Source organism: Tasmannia lanceolata, unplaced genomic scaffold (assembly GCF_043159265.1).
Source record: "Tasmannia lanceolata isolate RefF3 unplaced genomic scaffold, GAP_Taslan_0.1 ptg000007l, whole genome shotgun sequence".
Lineage (NCBI taxonomy): Eukaryota > Viridiplantae > Streptophyta > Magnoliopsida > Canellales > Winteraceae > Tasmannia > Tasmannia lanceolata.
Genome location: NW_027518684.1, coordinates 2,903,360 through 2,924,496, shown reverse-complemented (window position 1 = coordinate 2,924,496; position 21,137 = coordinate 2,903,360). Strand labels below are relative to the sequence as shown.

General features: G+C 38.7%; 2 protein-coding genes across 4 annotated transcripts; both read left to right on the top strand.

Annotated features, from left to right (window-relative positions):
• Positions 1–634: 634 nt before the first annotated feature.
• On the top strand, positions 635–5,933 carry LOC143881432 (putative E3 ubiquitin-protein ligase RF298). Of its 2 annotated transcripts, none has more exons than XM_077384501.1 (4): positions 635–772; positions 1,303–3,432; positions 3,995–4,504; positions 5,445–5,933. In XM_077384501.1, exons 2-4 carry the CDS (start codon positions 1,321–1,323, stop codon positions 5,487–5,489), a joined length of 2,667 nt encoding a protein of 888 aa, XP_077240616.1. In that variant the 5' UTR covers positions 635–772; positions 1,303–1,320; the 3' UTR covers positions 5,490–5,933. The 2 variants fall into 2 exon arrangements, with proteins under 2 accessions (XP_077240616.1, XP_077240615.1); XM_077384500.1 differs by having other exon boundaries at positions 1,296–3,432; positions 5,445–5,931.
• Positions 5,934–6,726: 793 nt separating this feature from the next.
• Positions 6,727–20,410, top strand: PPDK (pyruvate orthophosphate dikinase). Of its 2 annotated transcripts, XM_077384498.1 has the most exons (21): positions 6,727–6,885; positions 9,059–9,367; positions 9,983–10,039; positions 10,508–10,741; positions 11,152–11,289; positions 11,426–11,588; positions 12,817–13,052; positions 13,336–13,464; positions 13,868–14,047; positions 14,414–14,551; positions 15,329–15,493; positions 15,569–15,730; positions 16,175–16,264; positions 16,979–17,117; positions 17,318–17,495; positions 17,843–17,972; positions 18,765–18,893; positions 19,032–19,169; positions 19,662–19,739; positions 19,826–19,917; positions 20,039–20,410. In XM_077384498.1, exons 2-21 carry the CDS (start codon positions 9,089–9,091, stop codon positions 20,079–20,081), a joined length of 2,898 nt encoding a protein of 965 aa, XP_077240613.1. In that variant the 5' UTR covers positions 6,727–6,885; positions 9,059–9,088; the 3' UTR covers positions 20,082–20,410. The 2 variants fall into 2 exon arrangements, with proteins under 2 accessions (XP_077240613.1, XP_077240614.1); XM_077384499.1 differs by lacking the exon at positions 17,843–17,972 and having other exon boundaries at positions 17,318–17,463.
• The last annotated feature ends 727 nt before the right edge of the window (positions 20,411–21,137 follow it).

The following is a 21,137-nucleotide window of genomic DNA, read 5'->3' as shown; positions in this document are numbered from 1 at the left end:
TGCCGAGTGTTCAGCAACGAAGCAGGGATCACATAAAGTATCACGTATGGAGGATTATGGGGAAGCACTCTTCACCATGAAAGATGGCCTCCCATGAAGATTCTAGCATTGATTAGGAGTGCAAATCGGTTCTATTTTTGGGAATTCAGGTTGAGCTTTTACAATAAAATCAAGGCACATTCGAGTTGATTCCAATCCATTTTTTTTAGTAAAAGCTCAACCCGACCCAATCCAAGTTGCACCCCTACATAATAGGAGCACTTCTTATTCCCGCTGCCATTCCTCTGCCTCTGCCACCATCTTTATTATAGCTATTGCTTTCCCAACCCCCATTGTCACTACTTTGGCCACATCCTCTTCTGATTCCCTAGAATCAAGTAAAATGACAGATCTATCTTGTATAATAGATTATGTATCCATGGGCGAACGGTCTGGATCATAGACACATGTCATTTTTTTTACAATGGATGGATGATATGGATCTACACTATAGGTTGCCCCACATATCATATGGTGTTCGGCCCGCTCAGCACTATGATGCCGGTTAGGCTATAAACTCTATGGTGGATTAACCATGGTTACCCAACAAAATATAATCCCAGCCTAAATTTCACACACAAGAGTCACAGAGAGAGTGAGAGTGAGAGTGAGAGTGAGAGAGAGAGAGAGAGAGAGAGAGGGTTTTTGCAATGCATGAATCGATTTTCACCATTTTTTTGTGGCGATTTAGATTGATTTTTTGACCGATTGAATCAATAAGAACTCAAATCTGGTACGTAGTAATCAATCCAACTGCATTCAGAAATCTGATTATCTCTCGCTTCTTTTTGGGGATCTTTTCACCAATAAATCTCGTAGGTTTTCTAGGTTTTCTTTCTATGAATCTCATTTTCATATTCTATTTATGTATCTGTAGACAAATTTGTGAATTTCTTTCTTTTTTTTTATCTTTTTTTTTTCATCTTTCTTGATTGATATTGTGTATTATTGTTTTATCTATTGTTTTCATGTGCTGAATATACATTGTTCTGCTTTTGGGGGACACTGTTGATGGATTTCTTTCTATGTAGTTTCTTGATGCAATCTTTTTTGGTTTGTGCATTTTGTTACTAATTACTGATTTTCCTTGTCTACTTGCCTCAATCACTCGGATTATTCATAGAATTTTATATTTATTATTCTTTTGACAAATGGTTGTTGACTGTTCTTGATTCATGCTGTTATGTTGTAGAATTGAAATTTTTGTAATGCATTGAAGATTTGTTGATAAATAAGGATTTCTGAAAAACGTGTAGAATATAGGTCAATCAACATTAAAGTATGACGGCAAATGTGGCTAGGGGTACTAGACAAATGTCATCTTCAAATTCAGTTCAAGAAAAGGGAAGTAGGAATGAAAGAAATTTCCGCCCACCACAGATTGAATGCTCGAGCTATGAATTTACTGGTGAAAAATCTCAAAACAATCCGTGTGTGGAACAAGATGGTGTCTGTGACTTGTGTAGTTTTAGTCAAGATCAGCTCAATGTGTTCAAATCCGATATTGGGTCTTCAGTTACAACTGGAGGGACATCGGATTTAGGGTGTGAGCGGTCTAGAGAAGAACTAGAAGCAGACGAATTCCAAGATTCGGATTGGGGCAATCTTTTGGAAACTCAGCTAAAAGAACTCATTTTGAGCAATTTGGATACAATGTTTAAGAGCGCGATTAAAAAGATCACTTATTTTGGGTATAGTGAGGAGGTTGCTACAAAGACCATGTTGAGGTCAGGGCTTTGCTATGGGTATAAAGACACAGTTTCGAATATTGTTGATAATACATTAGCATTTCTTAGTAATGTTCGAGAGATAGATTCTTCTAGAGATCACTTTTTTGAGGATTTAGCACAGTGGAAGAAGTACATTGTGGCGGAGATGGTTTGTGTGCTTAGGGAGGTTAGGCCATTTTTCAGCACCGGCGATGCAATGTGGTGTCTTTTGATCTGCGATATGAACTTGTCTCATGCTTGTGCAATGGACGGTGATCCCTTGAGTAGTTTTGGAAATAATGAGACAACGGAAAGTTCTTCTGTTACTGTTCCGCAAGTTAAATCAGAGGCTAGCAGTTCTGTTACAAGCACGCCCCCGCTTAATAGTCCAAAACCTAATAAGCCAAACCCTTTGTTACCTTTTCCTCAGAGTTCTCAATCTGACATACTCAATGTGGGTGGAATCACCAACTTACCGCCATTGAAGTTATCTACATCAAGCAGAAGTAATATATGTGATATTATGTCTAATATGGTGAATCCAGTTGTTATTAAAGGGCAACCTCCAGAGAAAGTGACTCCAGTTTCTTCAGCTAATCTTGCGGATGAACTCTCAGCTGTTGCTAGGGAATGTGTTCAAACCATGTCTCAATCATCCGCACCAGAAGGGAAACCAAGTGGTAGCAAAAAGGGCCATACAAATAGTTATAAGAGAGAATCTATTCTTCGGCAAAAACCAATTATTGTACAAAAAAACTACCGAGCGTATGGAGCTAAAGGGTCGTTGAGAGTGAGTAAAACCAGTAACTTGGGTGGTTTGATCTTGGAAAAGAAATGCAAGTCTGTATCAGATTCCAATGCCACAAATTTGAAGAATGCTTCCTTAAAGCTTAGTCGTGCAGTTGGGGTGGGTACACCTCAAGCAGATGGAAGTACTAATCTTTCTATTAATGCGGGACCTCCTGCTGATTTGGCATCCAGCACCAAGAAAGTCAATAATAGTGCATCTCCATTACCTGTGGCTAATACTGAACTTCCTTCGTCATTGCCTTCAAAAAACAGAGGTGCTTCCAAACCTAATTGTAATGTTGAGACTCCAAATTGTAGCTTCTCTGGAATTTCATATGATAAGATCGTCGGTCAGTTGGTTCCTCAAGATAAGAAGGATGAGGTGATGCTAAAGTTGGATTCTGGTGTGCGGGAGCTGCAGACCCAGATGCAAGAGTGGTCAGAGTGGGCCCAGCAAAAGATAATGCAGGTTACTCGTAGGCTAGGTAAGGACAAAGCAGAACTTAAAACCCTGAGGCAGGAGAAAGAAGAAGTGGCCCGTCTTAGAAAGGAGAAACAAAGTTTGGAAGAGAACACAATGAAAAAGCTCTTAGAGATGGAGAACGCATTGGGTGAAGCTAGTGGCCAGTTTGAACGGGCTAATGTTGCTGTCCGCAAACTCGAGGTGGAGAATTCTGAATTGAGATCGAAAATGGAGGGTGCAAAATTGAGGGCTGCACAATCGGCTGCAAGTTGCAAGGAAGTTTCAAGTAGGGAGAAGAAGACATTGAAAAAAATCGAGTCATGGGAAAAGCAGAAGGCCTTGATTCAGGAGGAGCTTGTGACTGAAAGGTGTAAACCCTCGCAGCTTCAGAAGCAACTGGAACAAGCTAAAGAATTCCAAGATCAACTTGAGGTAAGTGGTTTGAGATGACATTGTATAAATGTTGGTTTGTTTCTTGATTGAGGTTTAGCGTAAATTGCTTTTATTTCACAACCACGCAGTGAGTGGCTATCATCTTTTAGATGCACTAGGTTTGGGGAAATGTTATCAGCACAACCATGTTTTTATAATTGCACAAGCGCGGCATATCTTTTCTTTTTCTAATTGGCTTGTAAGAACTTTTTGGGAACGGTAATGACCTTTGACAGCTCTTTAAATAATAGAAGATAAGATTGAACTTTACATGAAGCAATTTTCAGTTTATAAATGACCACCTCGGTCGTGGAATTCGTCCCTTTTTATTCTAATACACATCTTTACCATTAAAAAAAAATTAATAGAAGATAAGATGTGCTTGTGCAAATATCAAAACATGGTTGTGCTGATAACATTTCCCTAGATTTATTCTGTTTTTCCTTTTACCTTTTCCTTTGAATTTAAGTTTCAAACTTTGATCAAATGCCCATTTTTCTTTTCACAAATGAGTAATTTTAGTTGTATTTTGGGTGCATTTTCATGTAAAAAAATATTACAGGCTAGATGGAGACAAGAAGGGAAGGTGAAGGATGAAGCACTTACGCAGGCCAACTCTGGAAGAAAAGAAAGAGAGCAGATTGAGGTCTCGGCTAAGTCAAAGGAAGACATGATGAGATTAAAATCAGAAAACGATTTCCAAATATATAGAAATGATATCCAGAGGCTTGAGAGAGAGATTGCGCAACTGAAACTGAAGTCCGACTCTTCAAAAATGGCGGCCCTACGTCGGGGCATAGATGGCAGTTATGCCTCTAGCCTCACGGAAGGTAGAACCACCCCTGTTCTTAAGCAGGCCAACACACACTATATGTCTGAGATGGCATATTTCCCGGAATTAGGAAATGTCCTGCGTGAACGGGAATGTGTGATGTGCTTGACCGAGGAGATGTCAGTTCTTTTCCTTCCTTGTGCCCATCAAGTTGTTTGCACAACATGCAATGATCTTCATGAGAAACAAGGAATGAAGGATTGCCCTTCTTGCAGGACTCCTATTAATCGGCGGATTCATGTACGCTCTTCTTACTCTTAGCTTGCATCAACCATCTGATCTGATTTGAGTAAAAGAATTTAAATAATGATTTGTGGGACTTGGAATTGAATAATGGAAGTACCTTTTTAAAGCTCTAATCATCACTTTCCAATTAATTCAGATCTGTTTTGTGTATTCTTGTGTGATTTCCGTTTGTGCTTCAGTGTTTCCATCATTTTGATATTTTTACTGGGGAACACTTTTAATTATTAATTTATTACAGCTAACCTTTCTTGTACTTCAGAGTTAATGAGCTACAAGTTTTGTATAGCTTGACAATTTGTGATTCTTAATTTTTCTTGGCACAATTAATCGCTTGAGTATAGTAGTGAGAGAAATTTTCTATTACTGGAGATGGTCCAGTTAAATTTAATCCATATCCGGCTTGCTCATCGACTCAGACACCTGAAATAGCCAAAAAAAAAAAAAACGTTATTTTTTTGCCATTACATGTTAATAAAATGATATTCTCCCCCCCATAAAACTACCTTATACTTCTTTGCTACTTTTTGATGTTTTTTTATGTTGATGTGTATTTGCTCTGGTAATATAATAGTATAGCACTAGGTGTGTATATTAGACTTGTATTCCATTACTCATAGTTTACGCTTTTTTTCAGATTTCAGAATGCATTGCCAACATGATATACTGGTGATTTGATCACATGTGGCACTCTTTGTTGCTTACCTTGAGTTTTAGATGAAAATATTACACCCATAGATGGGTTTTAAATTTAGTCTGCTATGTTTTCCCCCTATTTTTTCATCCTAGGATTAAAATATTTGAAGAACAGCCTTGGATTAATATTCGAAGAACAACATTTCATCCTAGTATCCTAGCATTCAGTCAGAATCTTAGCAGCATTAATTTGCAAATGACTAGCAGTAATTCTTACATCCATATTGTTATCTTTCTTTAGAAATTGATCTGTGGGCAGACTGTCTTCACCAGTTCTGGTGAATGAGCTTGGACTTTCATTCATGGGCCATCAACACGAGACACAGAACACAAATCCAATGGGCTGATCAATTGGTGGTATGTTTGGATTCTGGTGGGGTAGATTGCTTGATAATTTTCAATAGAACAGAACAAGAATTATGTCTGAACCTTTTCTTTGGAGTCCAGAGTCCAAATGTTCTGCATCCTGTAGCATTTGTTTAGTAAAGGGTAGCAGTGACTGGTGATATGTCCAGAAATTCTATTCTTCAACATCAGCCCTGGTCTATTCTCAAAAATTCATAGACAAGGAAGTTATTATAGATAGTTGAGAGCATAGTAGCTGGAACCTTCTCAAGTCTTCTACTAAGGGCTATTCCTAGTCTTATACTTCAGAATCACATCCTCTCCCACTTCAGATCCTTCTGTTGATTTTCCATATTCTATAGCTTGTGCAAATTCTATGAGAACTTCTTTTTGTCCCTATTAATTCTAATGCGTTTGGATTGCCGGATTCAAGCGCTGGAATCAGGATTTGATTCCAATTCTGCTTAATTCCACCTAATTCCGGCTTTTGGTTCAAAGAGAGAATGCAATCAAGGGGTGGAATTGACCCGAGAGTGGAATTAGAGGGAGAAAATGTCGCAATTTGTTTCCCTGCCCTAGATTCTGATGGTTGCATTCTGATTCTGCCCCGGTTAGAATGGAATTTTTGTTGGATTTTTTTTTTCTCGGGGGAGAATCAAAATGTGATTCCAATTCTTGATTCCGATAATACAAATGCAGATTAATAAGTGTATCGCATTCAACAGGAAAGTCTCCACAAATTGGAGGGTCAGGATCATCGAGAGAACTTTTTCAGGGAAATTATATATTTGTCCCTCAGCTTTTACTTGGGCAGCCCCTCTAGTGTATTTATAACTACTCTTTTACACCAGAGTGGGCTCTCCCAAGTTAAAAATAGGAGCGAATATGTCATTTTCCCATTTTGGGGTCTTCGAAAGAGTAGGCCCCATCCCATGTGTGTAAGAAAATCCACTTGAGGGAGGAAAGGAACATATGATGTTGTGCACGGATAAGATAGAAAGAGAGGTGATTACACCTCTTGCGTCTGAAGCTTGCCACGTGGCACTTATATCGAACCAGAAGTACCGGGCCCACCGAAACCGTTTTTTCGTCACTTATACAAAGCACAAGAACCGATCCAAATTACAAAAACACCGCACTAAAGTTAGTAATTTGCAGTGTTATACTATCAGGGGTCTTTAGGTAATTGAATCCTTCATTCGGACCATTTTATTTCCCGTGTCTCGGATTCTGTATAGCACCCTCGAAGCTCGAAAAAAACGGCCACCATTTTCGGATTCCAGAAGCTCCGAAACTAAAAAAAAGAAAAGGAACGGTGATCGTCTCAAATTCCAAAGGTACGGTGTTTCGATTTCTCGTTTCGTAATTTTTACTTTAAGTTTGAAAGATTAAGATTTAAATTTTTAATAATTTTTTCATACTTCTGTTTGATTTTAATTTTATCACTCCAGAGTAGGGGTGGCAATGGTTCGGTTTCGGTTCAGTTTGACCCCCAAACCGAACCGAACCAAAATTTGAATCGGTAAAACCAAACTGAAACCGAATTTTCGGTTCGGTTCCGCCAATTTTGCCACCCCTTACTTATAATCATTGGAAATATTCGGTTTCGGTTTGGTTTAACCAAACCGAAACTGAATTTTTGGTTCGGTTTCGGCTCGGTTCCGATTCGGTTTGGCCAATTTTGCCACCCCTAACTCCAGAGACAAGATCGAGAGATTATAGACTTTTCTTTTGTTTTTCATTAGAGCAAAATATGATTTTTATTTTAAATTCGATTGAAATCCAAAAAATATTTGTGTGATCATCGACTTTCTTTGGTATTTAAGTAATTTCTCTTTTCTTTTTCTCATTTTCTGTTTGATTTTAGTAGTCGAAAAATTGCAGTGATCTTCAAATCAGTGGGTCGCATGTAGATGGTTTAAACGATTAGTGGTAACTGTGTAGAACTTTCGTGGATTTAACGTCTAGGATCATTTAGTGTAAACTGCAGTGGGCCCACCAGGTATGGGCATATTTTATTAGGGGATTTCAATTCTCGAGGTTATCGGATATTTGTGGTTTAATGACTTCTGACCCAGTGAGGGTCCAATCATTGATCTTATCCGTCCATTGTGGTGGAAGCCACTTTGAATTGTTCGTGGCTAAAAAGATCGTAATGGACCGATGATAATAGTCACTAGCTAATCAAGATCCGGAAATAGGTGGTGAAAAAATAATCCAACGGTCAAGATTTAAAGACTACAATATATAGTTGGATTGGGGATCCATGGTTGGGCCCACTAGTGAACGGACCAGATCAACCCATATTATTGGATAAACCAAACACAATACAGTAGAACCCATATTATTGGATAAACCAAACAGTTGGTTTGTTGGGTCCCAACTTAAATAGGCCAAAAATTATTTCCATAAGATGATCCTAACCCTCTACCACATAGAGGTTTAAGATGGATGACACAACAGTAGAAACATCAACCGATCGGATGTTTAGGATCATCCTTTGGAGATGATCTACTTAAATCGGCCCCCAACAAACGAACGGTTTGGATCATCTAATAATACGAGCCCCGCTAACTTTTTTTGATGTACTTGCATGTACCCGTGCATAGTATAAAAATTCTTCCCTTCATAGATTGTTATATCTTCATGATACGATTTTTTTTCTCTTAGGCTTTGTTCACTTGCGTTCCCTGGAAAGCAAATCCCTAGAAAACAGCCTCTATTTTTCCTTGACAAGATAGAATTCTGGTGTTCACTTGCTTTACAGTGAAAATAGAATTACACAAGTGGAATTTCCGCAATAAGTCGAAAAATGATATGGAAAAGACCATTCCCCCCCCCCCCCCCCCCCCCTTTAGGGATTTCATTTCTGACAAAAAACATACGGATTTCGTTTCCCTGGGAAACTAGTGCAAAAAGAAGGGCAAGCAGTTTCCCTGGAAACCTTTTCCTGCGCAAGTGAACAGTCCAGGGAAACCTTTTCATGCACAGATTCCATGGATTTCTTTTTCTAATGCCACGTCAGATTCCCGGGAAACATTTTCTTTTCCTTTCCTGAGAAAACAAATGAATAGAGCCTTAAGGTGCACGGGATTATATGGTGTACATGCAACTACAGCAAAAGAGAATACAGACTATACAGTGGAACCCATACTATTGGATGATCCAAACCGTTCATTTCTTCGGTCCCAACGTACATAAGCTAAAAATTATTTCCATTGGATGATACGTAAAGGTTTGAAATGGATGGCGTAATAATAGAAACATCTATGGATCAGACGGTTAAGATCATCCAATGCAGATGATTTTCGGTGCACGGCCTATCTAAGTTGTCCACAAACAAATGAACGGCTTGGATCATCTAATAATATGAGCCCCCACAACATTTTTTTTTTTGCTGGATTTCTTCCCTTTCCATATGAGTTTTTATATGGTGCACACTCTCATATGGTACAGAATATAAAAGCTCTTCTCACATACCTTTTTGTTTTTTTTGGTAAATTATTGAAGGCCGGAGAATTTGGTCTAAGAAAGCAAGAAATGTCTTCGGTAATAAAAGGTAGCATTATAGCGTTTACGACGGATGTCTACGTACACAGGCTTGTGGTCGGATTTGGTTTACTTAGAGAAGTTGGGCTTGGGCTCAGTCGATCATGTTCGAACCCGACTAAGATCCGAGTCCAAGCTATACAAAATGGACACACAAGAAACGGGTTCTTGGATTTGAAGTCGAGCGGAAGTGAACCGCGGGCTCAAACCCAGAGCCAGAGCTCCTCCCGGTTGCGAGCTGTAGTGACACCGATTCCAACCACAAAGAAGGTTAGTGATTTACTTCAGAGATTTCATTTTAGCACTAGGGAAAAATACAGTCATACCCCCTCGACTTTTTGACACATTCAATGATAACCCTGTAGTTTCAAACTCATCAACTACACCCTCTGACTTTTCAATGTGTATAAGGTTGATCTCCTCAGTTGACGGTCGTCCATAAATTGAAGGGTTAGGATGATCCTGTGGAACTGATATTTTGGGCACACCCTATTTATGTCAGGGCTCATAAAACGAATGCTTTGGATCATCCAATCAATGTGGGCCCACTATGTTTTTAATTAGCATTGATAATGTTTCAAAAAATGGGGTCTACCTTATACACATTGAAAAGTCAGGGGGAGTAGTTTGAAACTACAGGGTTATCGGTCAATGTGTTAGAAAATTGAGGGGAGTAACTATATTTTTCCCCTTTTTTTTTATATTGCCACCCTTCTAGTTTTTGTTTTTCTAAACTTCTCTTCATGGTTGTTAGTAACTAGAGAACTTGGGATTGAGCTTAGCCGCTCTCTTTCCTTTGAACTTTGAATTAAAAGATGGGTAATTTCTCTTTACTAATACTATTTTTTTATTTGCATTTTATTTGTTTATCATCTATTCACACAGAGCGTTTTCACTTTCGGCAAAGGGAGGAGTGAAGGAAACAAGGGCATGAAGTCTTTGGTGAGCGATCTGCATCTTTCACTGTTCTAGACATAAATTAAACCGAGTCTTTTGGGCTACTCACTACCATAGTTTAATAATTACACAAACTCGGCTTGTCTTTTCTTCTTTAAACAGCTGTCAAAGGCGAATACAGTTTCCAAAAATCTCTCATAAGCCAATTAAAAAAGAAAAGAAAAACTGAATTTGTGAAATTATTAAAAACATGGCAGTGCCAATGTCAATAGTCTAAAATAATGGGCCGAAAAAATTAATGGTCAAGATCATTGAACAAGTTGATTTATGGGAAATGATACATTCACCCCTTTTCTTCCCCGCCCACCCCCTTCTAATGTAAAATAGTAGTCATAAATGCACTAAAATGGAGGTGGCCTGGGGAAGTAAAGTGGGGAATATATCACTTCACTTGATTTTTTAACATGATGTTTATATGAGATTTTTAATATTGGGTCCATGGTTCTGATGTAGTTAGGTGGAAAGGGAGCAAACCTTGCAGAGATGGCGAGCATTGGATTATCGGTCCCACCAGGGCTTACAATATCAACGGAGGCTTGTAAAGAATACCAAGAAAGGGGATACAAACTTGCAGAAGGGCTGTGGGAGGAGATTTTGGAGGGCTTACAAACTGTGGAGAAGGATATGGGGGCTTCCCTTGGCGACCCTTCAAAACCACTCCTACTATCCGTTCGTTCTGGGGCTGCGGTAAGATTTCTAAAGACACACTCCTATTGGCTGTTACCATTGCAGTGGGACCCACATAAGATTTAGAAGTCTGAATAGAGAATAGTAAACATTAGTTTATAGAAAAACTACTGCTTTATATTTATGAGTGAACTATCCAATGTATCATGTAAACACCCAAATGGGGCCCATCCAAGTAGGTTTGTACCCCGAATGGTGGTCCACACTTCACCATTATCTCATCACAACTTGAGGGGGCTGATGAGCAAATATAAATTTATTGTGTGTAAGCGCTACACATGGGAACATTTCCAATGTAATTCTTCATTGAGTTATTGGATTAATATCACCTGTCAAAGTGGTAGGACTCCAGCCTTATGATTCATTAGACAGTGCAGGGTAGCTTATTACTCTTTCTTTGTTTCTTCTAGATCTCCATGCCTGGCATGATGGACACTGTTCTTAACCTTGGCCTCAATGACGAAGTGGTTGCTGGTTTGGCTGCAAAAAGCGGGGAGCGATTTGCCTACGACTCGTATCGACGTTTTCTAGACATGTTTGGAGATGTGGTACATGGCTAATTACACTGAAACTCATTAACTTCTACATAATGTGATGTTATAATGCTTATGAACTTATACTCAATGATATATTTCAATTTTTTAGCTTTTATGACTAAATATATTTACTTTGATGGATGTGGAGGTCATGGGAATTTCACACTCATTGTTTGAGGAAAAGTTAGAGGCCTTGAAAGCTACAAAAGGAGTTGGTCTTGACACTGAGCTAACAGCTTCTGATCTTAAAGAGCTTGTTGCACAGTACAAGAAAGTATACCTTGAAGCCAAGGGTGAACAGTTTCCTTCAGGTGCAAACACATTTGCCTTTCTCCTTAGTTATAACATATTGGATTAGAAGTTAAAAAAATTGAAAATATCCTCGATGCACTCAACGCATTGTTTCTAATTAAGCTGGTCACCTTGGCTTGGTTTGACTCCTTTGAGTTATCAACTCTATAAACAGGGTTAGCCAAGTTGACATGCTTGGTCTGGCGGGTCATGGTTTTCTTTGGTGTGTTTGTTTAAACATATAGGAATTGTAATAATGTCTGGAAAATGAAATTCTGGGAAAAAATAGGAAATGATGATATGACCGAGTGGGTTGGCACAATCAGGGGCGAAGTAAGCGGGGCAGCTGTCGCCTTTGAGTTGGGCCAAACTCAATTGGGCCCAACCCCCTTTAAGATTTGAAGCCTGCCCCCCTTACGTATAAGCTTGCCCCCCTTATCTATAAATCCTTGCTCCGCCACTGGGCACAATGGTCTCATTAAATCAAATGGGTCATACCTTGATTCATCCAACTTGAAGGTAGACTCAATTCTAAATGAACGGATTTCTGAAAACTACCGACTACTCCAAAAGCTTAAGCTTCTGGAGAAGGCATTTTCTTTTATCCTTTAACACTGCCCCTCTTGTGGTGGCCCCTCTTTCTCTGGGTTGGCCCACACCTGGCACATGTGACCCCACTTTTGGGTTGACCATTGCATGTGGATTTTTGGACATCAAGGAGGTTTGAACTCAGGACCTTTGCTCTGATACCATGTGAAACGACCACTTACTCCAAAAGCTTAACCTTTTGGAGTAGTTGGTAGTTCTTACATGGTATCAGAACAAAGGTTCTAGGTTCAAACCTCCTCGATATTAAAAATCCACATGGAATGGCCAACCCCAAAAGAGGGGCCATATGTAGGCAAACCCTAAAAAGAGGGGCCACACATGAGGGGGAGTGTTAAAGTATAAAAGACTAAATAACACCTTCTCCAACTGCTTAAGCTGTTGGAGTAACTGGTAGTTTCACAGGATTGATGATTTCTTAGACCATCCCTTCGGACTTGTAATCATATGACGCAAGTCTCTTGATTTTTGCATCATTTTCATCACGGATTTCTTTGTCAATTTTCCTAGATCAAGAGTGCTTTTGATTGGTTGAACTAAATTAATGAAGTCTCCTTGATTTCCAATTAAAGGAGTTATTTGCATATCAAATCTTAGTTTATGTGTAGATATATGTCCAAACCCTTTTTTATGTATTTGCAGATCCACGGAAACAGTTATATTTGGCTGTCCTAGCAGTTTTTGATTCATGGGACAGTCCAAGAGCTATTAAGTACAGGAGCATCAATCAGATAAGTGGGTTAAAGGGAACAGCTGTTAATGTTCAATGCATGGTGTTTGGAAATATGGGAAACACTTCTGGGACAGGTGTTCTCTTCACTAGGAATCCAAGCACTGGCGAAAATAAGCTCTATGGGGAGTTCCTCATCAATGCTCAGGTCCACTTATGTTTCGATCGTATGTTAGATAATTTTAATATTGGAGGATGGAAAAATGGTCAGAGAGATACTGAATGTTAGAGACATCATACTTAAAAACAGCAATTAAAATCTCTGTTTATAGTAGAGGATACTGGATCTACTATACTGGCCTCAAATGCCATTTTGTTTAGTGCTAGGCGACGCTGGTCAATGAGATTTTATATTCTTTTATTAGATGATCATGTATCTTTTTACAATTATTGCTTTTTTATTGAATGTAGCTGGCTGTTGAATTGAGCAGGGGGAGGATGTAGTGGCAGGAATTCGAACACCGGAGGACCTAGACGTTATGAAACAATGCATGCCTGAAGCCTACAAAGAGCTTGTGGAGAACTGTGAAATTCTAGAGAGGCATTATAAAGATATGATGGTACTCTTATTCTACAATCCAATAAAATGAAGTCTTATTTTGAAATTTTTATAATATTAAAAAATGAAAATTTTGTCATATTTGCATGTTTCTTCTACTTATTTAGATTTCCCCACTGGTTTGCAATCTTGAAGTGGATTTCTTCTCTTTGTTTTTATGCTTCTTTAGTTCACGAGCTCAAGCATTATAGAATCCATTAATTTTTCAATTAATATCCAAAATTGATCCACTTGTCTTTTCTGAAATCGATAAGTATTGTAACTTATAAATTATAAGGGTATTTTTATATTTGGAACAGAAAATGATGCTTTTAGGAGTCATGGAATATAAGGGATATTATTTATTTTTGATCATCGATATTATTGTTGGTGACACTGACATTGGTTCTCTTCTGTAATTACAGGATATTGAATTTACTGTTCAGGAAAATAGACTGTGGATGTTGCAATGCAGATCGGGAAAGCGTACCGGTATAGGTGCAGTGAAGATTGCTGTGGATATGGTGAATGAAGGGCTTGTGGATACACGGTCCGTCATCAAGATGGTGGAGCCCACACATCTGGACCAACTTCTCCATCCACAGGTATACATGGATTATGTGACAAGATACATGCAAGTGCACACATAGGTACTTCCAGTCAAGGTTTTAAATTTTGGTTTCGGGGGTAACCGAAACCGAAATTTTAGCCGAAATCCCAAAATTTCGGTAATTTCGGCTGAAATTCTGTAAGGGATTAATAAAATAATATTTTATTCGAAATTTTATCCGAAATTTTTGAAATTTCACCAAAATTTTCTACCTCACCGAAATCCGACATTTCGGTCAGAAATTTCTGATTTCCACCGAAATTTAAAACCTTGGGCATAGTCACTTGTATGCATGTACATATGTGTACATGTATGTATTGCTTTGGCTCATTTTTCATCATGTTTTTATTTCTTGAATTAGTTTGAAGACCCATCTACGTACAAAGACAAAGTGATTGCTACGGGCTTGCCTGCATCACCGGGTGCTGCAGTGGGTCAGATTGTGTTTAGTGCTGATGATACTGAAGAATGGCATGCACAAGGAAAGGCTGTTATCTTGGTATGTTTTGATTTCTCTATATGGGTAACTGAAAATGGGTTTACCTCTTTTCTTTAATTTTAAAATAGTTACCTTCACTTCATAAAATCCTACTTTCATGACTTTAGTTACATTGAACAATTGGCATTTGATAATTAAGAAAAAGAATGGTTATTCATGGTTATTCATTCCAATCAACATCACCATGAACCTATGATTTAGCCGACACTTCGAATTTATTGCTGACACACATGTCGTGTCATGTCCGACAAGACACCCGTGTCATGTCCGACACGACACCCGTGTCATGTCCGACACGACACCTGTGTCTTCACGTGTCGACATTCCTTTAGACACTTGTAAATGTATTGCTAGAAATGTCATGGTTAATGTAGGCGTATCGACACATTTTTGCTCTTCTTTAACTAATATTTGCTGTTATCCTACCTCCTAAACCTAAAACCCTAAACAAACTCTTATTCCAATATTATATCCATTGTATTCTATTGGTGTTTATGTGTCCCCGTTTCTGGTTTAGCCGTGTCATCATTTCTAAATTTTGGGGGTTTACCGTCTCCGACACTCGTGTCCGTGTCGACACGCGACACTAGTCTCATGTCCGTGTCCACAAATCATAGCCATGAACGCTTGGACAACCAATACCATTTCTTGGAGAAGTAAAGGGCAAATTTTCCAGTATAAGAAGAATATATGAACTCATAAGTCTTCCTCTTTAAAATTTTAACCAACTCCTCTTACCTGTGCATGGAATTTTATTATGGTTTTGCATGGGTGAAGGTGAGAACAGAGACTAGCCCAGAGGATGTTGGTGGTATGCATGCAGCCACCGGAATCCTGACTGCTAGAGGTGGCATGACCTCTCATGCAGCTGTCGTGGCACGTGGCTGGGGGAAATGTTGTGTCTCTGGTTGCTCAGACATCCGTGTAAATGACAGCGACAAGGTAAAACAACCGATATGATCTTCTGATATATGTAACTACTCCCAGAGTTTATGAGTGGTTTCATTTACAATGCAGGTAGTCGTAATTGGTGAGAATGTTTTAAGGGAAGGTGAGTGGCTATCACTGAATGGGTCTACAGGAGAAGTGATTCTGGGGAAGCAACAACTCTCTCCTCCAGCTCTAAGTGGTGATTTGGGAACCTTCATGTCTTGGGTTGATGAAGTAAGGCAACTCAAGGTAAGCGCCCATGTCATAACCTACTAATAAGTAGCCTTAGGAGAGTACTGCAGGGGAGAGGGGAAAAAAAAAAGATTGTGGAAAGAAATCTTCCTACACCTTATCTTATACTTGATGGCTGGGATTGTTGGAATCCTAGAAATACATGTTTTTGATTGGAGAATGATCTGGTATATAGTGCATACACCTAATAATAGTCAGGTGGCCTTCATCACCATCTATTCATGATCAGAATGTGCCCACTAACTGCTAGGTGTAGGACTCACCCAAGCAGATTGAGCAGATGTTGGGGCTCACAACTGATCAAAAGATAGAGGTGATGAAAGCACATACCCTGGTTATATTCAGTATAATACTTTCTGGATCATTTTTCTTATCTATAATTTTACCTTGAAGTTAGTTCAGTATTTCGATTATTTTAAGAAATGTGGTGTCCTAATACAGGTTATGGCCAATGCTGACACACCTGATGACGCGCTAACAGCAAGAGATAATGGCGCACAGGGGATAGGACTTTGTAGAACAGAGCACATGGTATATATGGCGTCTATTTATCACTTCGATATTCAATTTAAAAGTCACACAGCACAAAATATATCTCAAGTTCTCAACAGATTCTTTTAGGGAGCTGATATTGCCTTGCTTTGATATTGGAATTCCTTTGTTTTTGACGCCTTTGATATTGGAATTCGTTGCTTTGATATTCAATTTAAAAGTCACGCAGCACAAAATACCATCTGCAGTTTACCATACAAAGGCACTAGGGCAGTTTGTTAGTATCATCCAGTGTTTAAAAACTCTTTGACTCGACAAGGAACTTGCCCGAGTCGACTCCTTTTTACCTTGGCCACGTTCCGCGTTGCACCATATCTGCAGAGTCAATAAATTCCTTTGACTCTCCCGAGTTATGACCGCGTCATCCGCGTTCTTGGCCGCGTCCGCGCCGAGTCGACAAGGATTTTTCTTGGCCGCGTTCAGCGTCACATTAGCGTTTTTAAACACTGGTATCATCACTTCATGGCTGGATTTTATTTCTTCAGCCACCCGAGAGCTCAGATTACCTTCTTATAGTAGCCTATGGTCTCCAAATCAGGACCTCTTACACATACCAAGTTACCATGGTTTTCTGAATTCTAAAGACATATCATTATACTTCAACAGAAATGTTCAAAGATTTTCATAATTTATGCTTAAGAGTTATTCTTTTAATGCAATGTGGTTTCTGTTTTATTGTGTTTGGATCTTCAGTTCTTTGCTTCAGATGATAGGATAAAAGCCGTGAGACAGATGATCATGGCAGCCACTCTCGAACAAAGAAAAGCAGCGTTAGACCTCCTCTTGCCTTATCAAAGATCAGATTTTGAAGGCATTTTTCGTGCAATGGATGGTATTTTTCCTTTACTTATCATGAACAATATGTTGATAATGTGTATCATTGTTCTTTAATGCTTACACAAAACCATTTTATGAGAGGTCTCTTTACAGTGGATGTATTCATAAAATACAAGTTTTAGATTTTATTGTTTTTCATTAAGTTATTTCTATTCTTTGTTGAATTATATTATTAGACCTTGTCGGGATTCGCAGGCCTTCCAGTGACGATCCGACTCTTAGACCCTCCACTCCATGAGTTTCTGCCAGAAGGGGAGCTCGATGAGATCGTCGGGCAACTTTCTGCCGACACTGGGATGACCGAGGATGAAGTTTTCTCAAGAATTGAGAAGCTATCTGAGGTAAATCCCATGCTCGGTTTCCGCGGATGCAGGTTTGTTACTTTGATACATATATCCATGCTTTGCGGCGTGAAAAATAAAATCCATTCCATGAAGTTATATGAATATCCTAAAGGGAAATGATATCTGCACTCCCCTGTTTTAAAATAATTGGCACTCCTCTCATTATTTACAATTTAGTTAGTTGTTAAAAGTATATTACATTATCCATATAACTATCAACAGCCAATAAAAATAGTGTTCAATAAAGAAGTGCTCTTATAAAAAACAGGGAAGTGCCGAGATCATTCCCCTATCCTAAAATGATTTTGAGTGTTTTTGATATGTACTATTTTTTTCTTGTTTAGTCATAAACTCGTGTATACTCTCCTGTGGTTAGGCTTGGTATATCATATCCAGAGCTAACTGAAATGCAAGCACGTGCTATCTTTGAGGCTGCGATTTCCATGAGCAATCAGGGTGTCAAAGTTCTTCCAGAAATAATGGTTCCTCTTGTTGGAACACCACAGGCATGCCTTACTTCCTCCTATTAAGAATAGCTAATGAATATACTAAAAATTAAGAATAAGTAACGATACTATGAAGAAACTTTCCACCAAAGCTCGGTGTATAGCATTGCTGTCCAAAGGCTCACATGCCCATTGAGCGGATTCAATAGGTCATAGCCTAAAAATCAAACCAATATGATGTTCCTAATAATCTGACCAATATTTTGCTCTATGACAGTTAGTAAAAGTTACTACATTGGTTTACAGAAAATACTAATGGATACGCATGGCTATGATCATTAGATTGTGAAGTTTCATGACCTGTTGGCCATCGAAGAAGCGGCCCACTGTTCAATGAGCATGAGCACCAATTAGACAGTATAGTTGATTTTTCTATTCATGGAATCTGTGCGCAATAACAAACAGAGAAAATTTCTCATGAATGGAAAATATAATAAATGTTAGAACCCAAATGTAACTTAGCATCCTATTTTTGAGTATAGGCCAAAATCTCCTTTGATGCCACCGTTAACTCTTCTGCACAAAATCATTTGTCTGTTAGAAATGCAGTGCTTGGGGTCTTTCCATTAACTCCACTGTCTAATCTTGATTCCCTTCGACTGTACTTTCTAAACACATGAGGTGGGTTTTCTCGAACTTGTTGAATTTCTTCCACTGTCTAATCTTGATTCCCTTCGATTGTAATTTCTAAACACATGAGGTGGGTTTTCTCGAACTCGTTGAGTTTTATACTTTTATCACACGTAACACTCACATTTGCGTCTTTGAATTATTGAAGTTGTTGAGTGGCAGGAATTAGGACATCAAGTGAGTGTGATACGTACAATCGCAGAGAAGGTTTTCTTCGAGATGGGTACCTCCCTAAGCTATAGGGTTGGGACTATGATTGAGATCCCTAGGGCTGCCCTTGTTGCTGATGAGGTGTGTTATGGTGGCCATCAAAATCCTTCTGTATTATATCTGCCTTCAATGCCATTGTTATACCATTTAGTATTATTATAGATATGTTTTTTTTTGCTTCTTTATTTAATGAATTTATTCATTGTTACTGATTTCCAGATCGCTGAGCAAGCGGAGTTCTTCTCATTTGGGACCAATGACTTGACACAGATGACATTTGGATATAGTAGAGATGATGTTGGAAAGTTCCTCCCCATATACCTATCCAAGGGCTTGCTCCAAAACGATCCCTTTGAGGTGAGATTAAATGTCTAGCACAATCTAGCATATGCTACATAGGCAGACAACTTCAGTGAAGCCACATAACCATAGTCTTTCGATCGAACTACCCATCCTTTTTGGTTGGTCCCATCAACCCAGGGCTTTGATACTGTGGCTCCAGTCAGGCAAACAGACCCTTATGAGGCAATGCGGATTGAACAAATTCTTTTCATATTTCAGTTCCATCAAATAGACAAAAATCCTGTTCTCCAAACTAATCCCTTCAAGATTAGAGATTATTCGAATGTTACCAATGATCTGTTGTTGGTTTCCTGAACACAATGGTTGCAGCTACATTGAAGTTTGCAGCCACAATTTTGGCACAGTGCAGATGGAACAACACATTCTCTTCTTATGTCAATTCCACAAGGACCACAAAGCGCACAGAGATCATTCACCCCCCCCCCCCCCCCCCCCCCCCCCCCCCCTTCAATTCATTTTATGAACTATTCCTATTATACATTTCAGGTGCTCGATCAAAAAGGCGTGGGCCAACTCATAAAGATTGCCACAGAGAGAGGACGTAGAGCCAGGCCTGACTTGAAGGTAATATGACAGGGGGCTTGATTCTAATTTTTTTTTTTTCTTCTTTAAACGGAAGGTGATGATGGGTTTATGAATAAATCAAATAGGTGGGGATATGTGGAGAACACGGTGGCGAGCCTTCCTCTGTTGCATTTTTCGCCGAAGCTGGATTGGACTATGTATCTTGTTCCCCATTTAGGTGAATTTCTATTCCCTTTAATTTAGTAGCATTTCAAATTCCAGGAAAATTGTTAAAACTTGTCTCCGTGAAAGCATTCGATCGTCTCATGAATAGCCTTTCTCTGTTCTGGTTTGCACAGGGTTCCCATTGCAAGGTTGGCAGCAGCTCAAGCGGTTGTCTGATTACCTCAAGCAAGGAAAGAGTAGGAGTCTGAAGACACTGAACCATGAAGACAACTGCCATTTTCATACCCAACAAAGGAAACCGCCATTCAATTGCCAGTTCTGTAATCATCACCACTGTGATTTTGAAGGCAAGGCACCATAATTGTCATCATTTTTTTCTGAAAATAATTAGACAATGTGATTATCTATTGTTATAGTCATTAACCAAATTTGATAAATTATACATACGAATACATCCACATCTAAATGTAAAAGAATCATATGTTAAATACATTACTTCATAAATTTGTAAAGTATACATACCAATACATCCATAGCTTAAACTAGTCTTCATCCCATTATTTCTGTTCTTGGTTGAAGGCAAGGGGTTCATTAACCAAATTTGATAAATTATACATACGAATACATCCATATCTAAATGTAAAAGAATCATATGTTAAATACATTACTTCATAAATTTGTAAAGTATACATACCAATACATCCATAGCTTAAACTAGTCTTCATCCCATTATTTCTGTTCTTGGTTGAAGGCAAGGGGTTCATTAACCAAATTTGATAAATTATACATACGAATACATCCATATCTAAATGTAAAAGAATCATATGTTAAATACATTACTTCATAAATTTGTAAAGTATACATACCAATACATCCATAGCTTAAACTAGTCTTCATCCCATTATTTCTGTTCTTGGTTGAAGGCAAGGTGTATGAACATTAAGAAGGTTGTGGGATTTGAAGAAGAGAAGAGTTGATTCATGGGAGATCATGCTATGTTCCATGCGGGTTAAGAATTTCCATTAAGATAATTCGCTTGTTCTTGGAATTGGATAGGTGAAAGACCGGTATAAAGTGTAAACACCATCTTAGGAGTGCTCATAAGAGGTTATTCTTTATTGTACCAAAATATAAATCGGTCTTAATGTCTAAGATCCATTGTTAATACTGAACTTTAATGTCATAATTGAAACAAGATGAGAGATCGAGGATTTTCTGGTTCGATTGGGTTTGGGGCTTTAGTTGCAAAGGCTTTTTCTTATATTTCCTTTG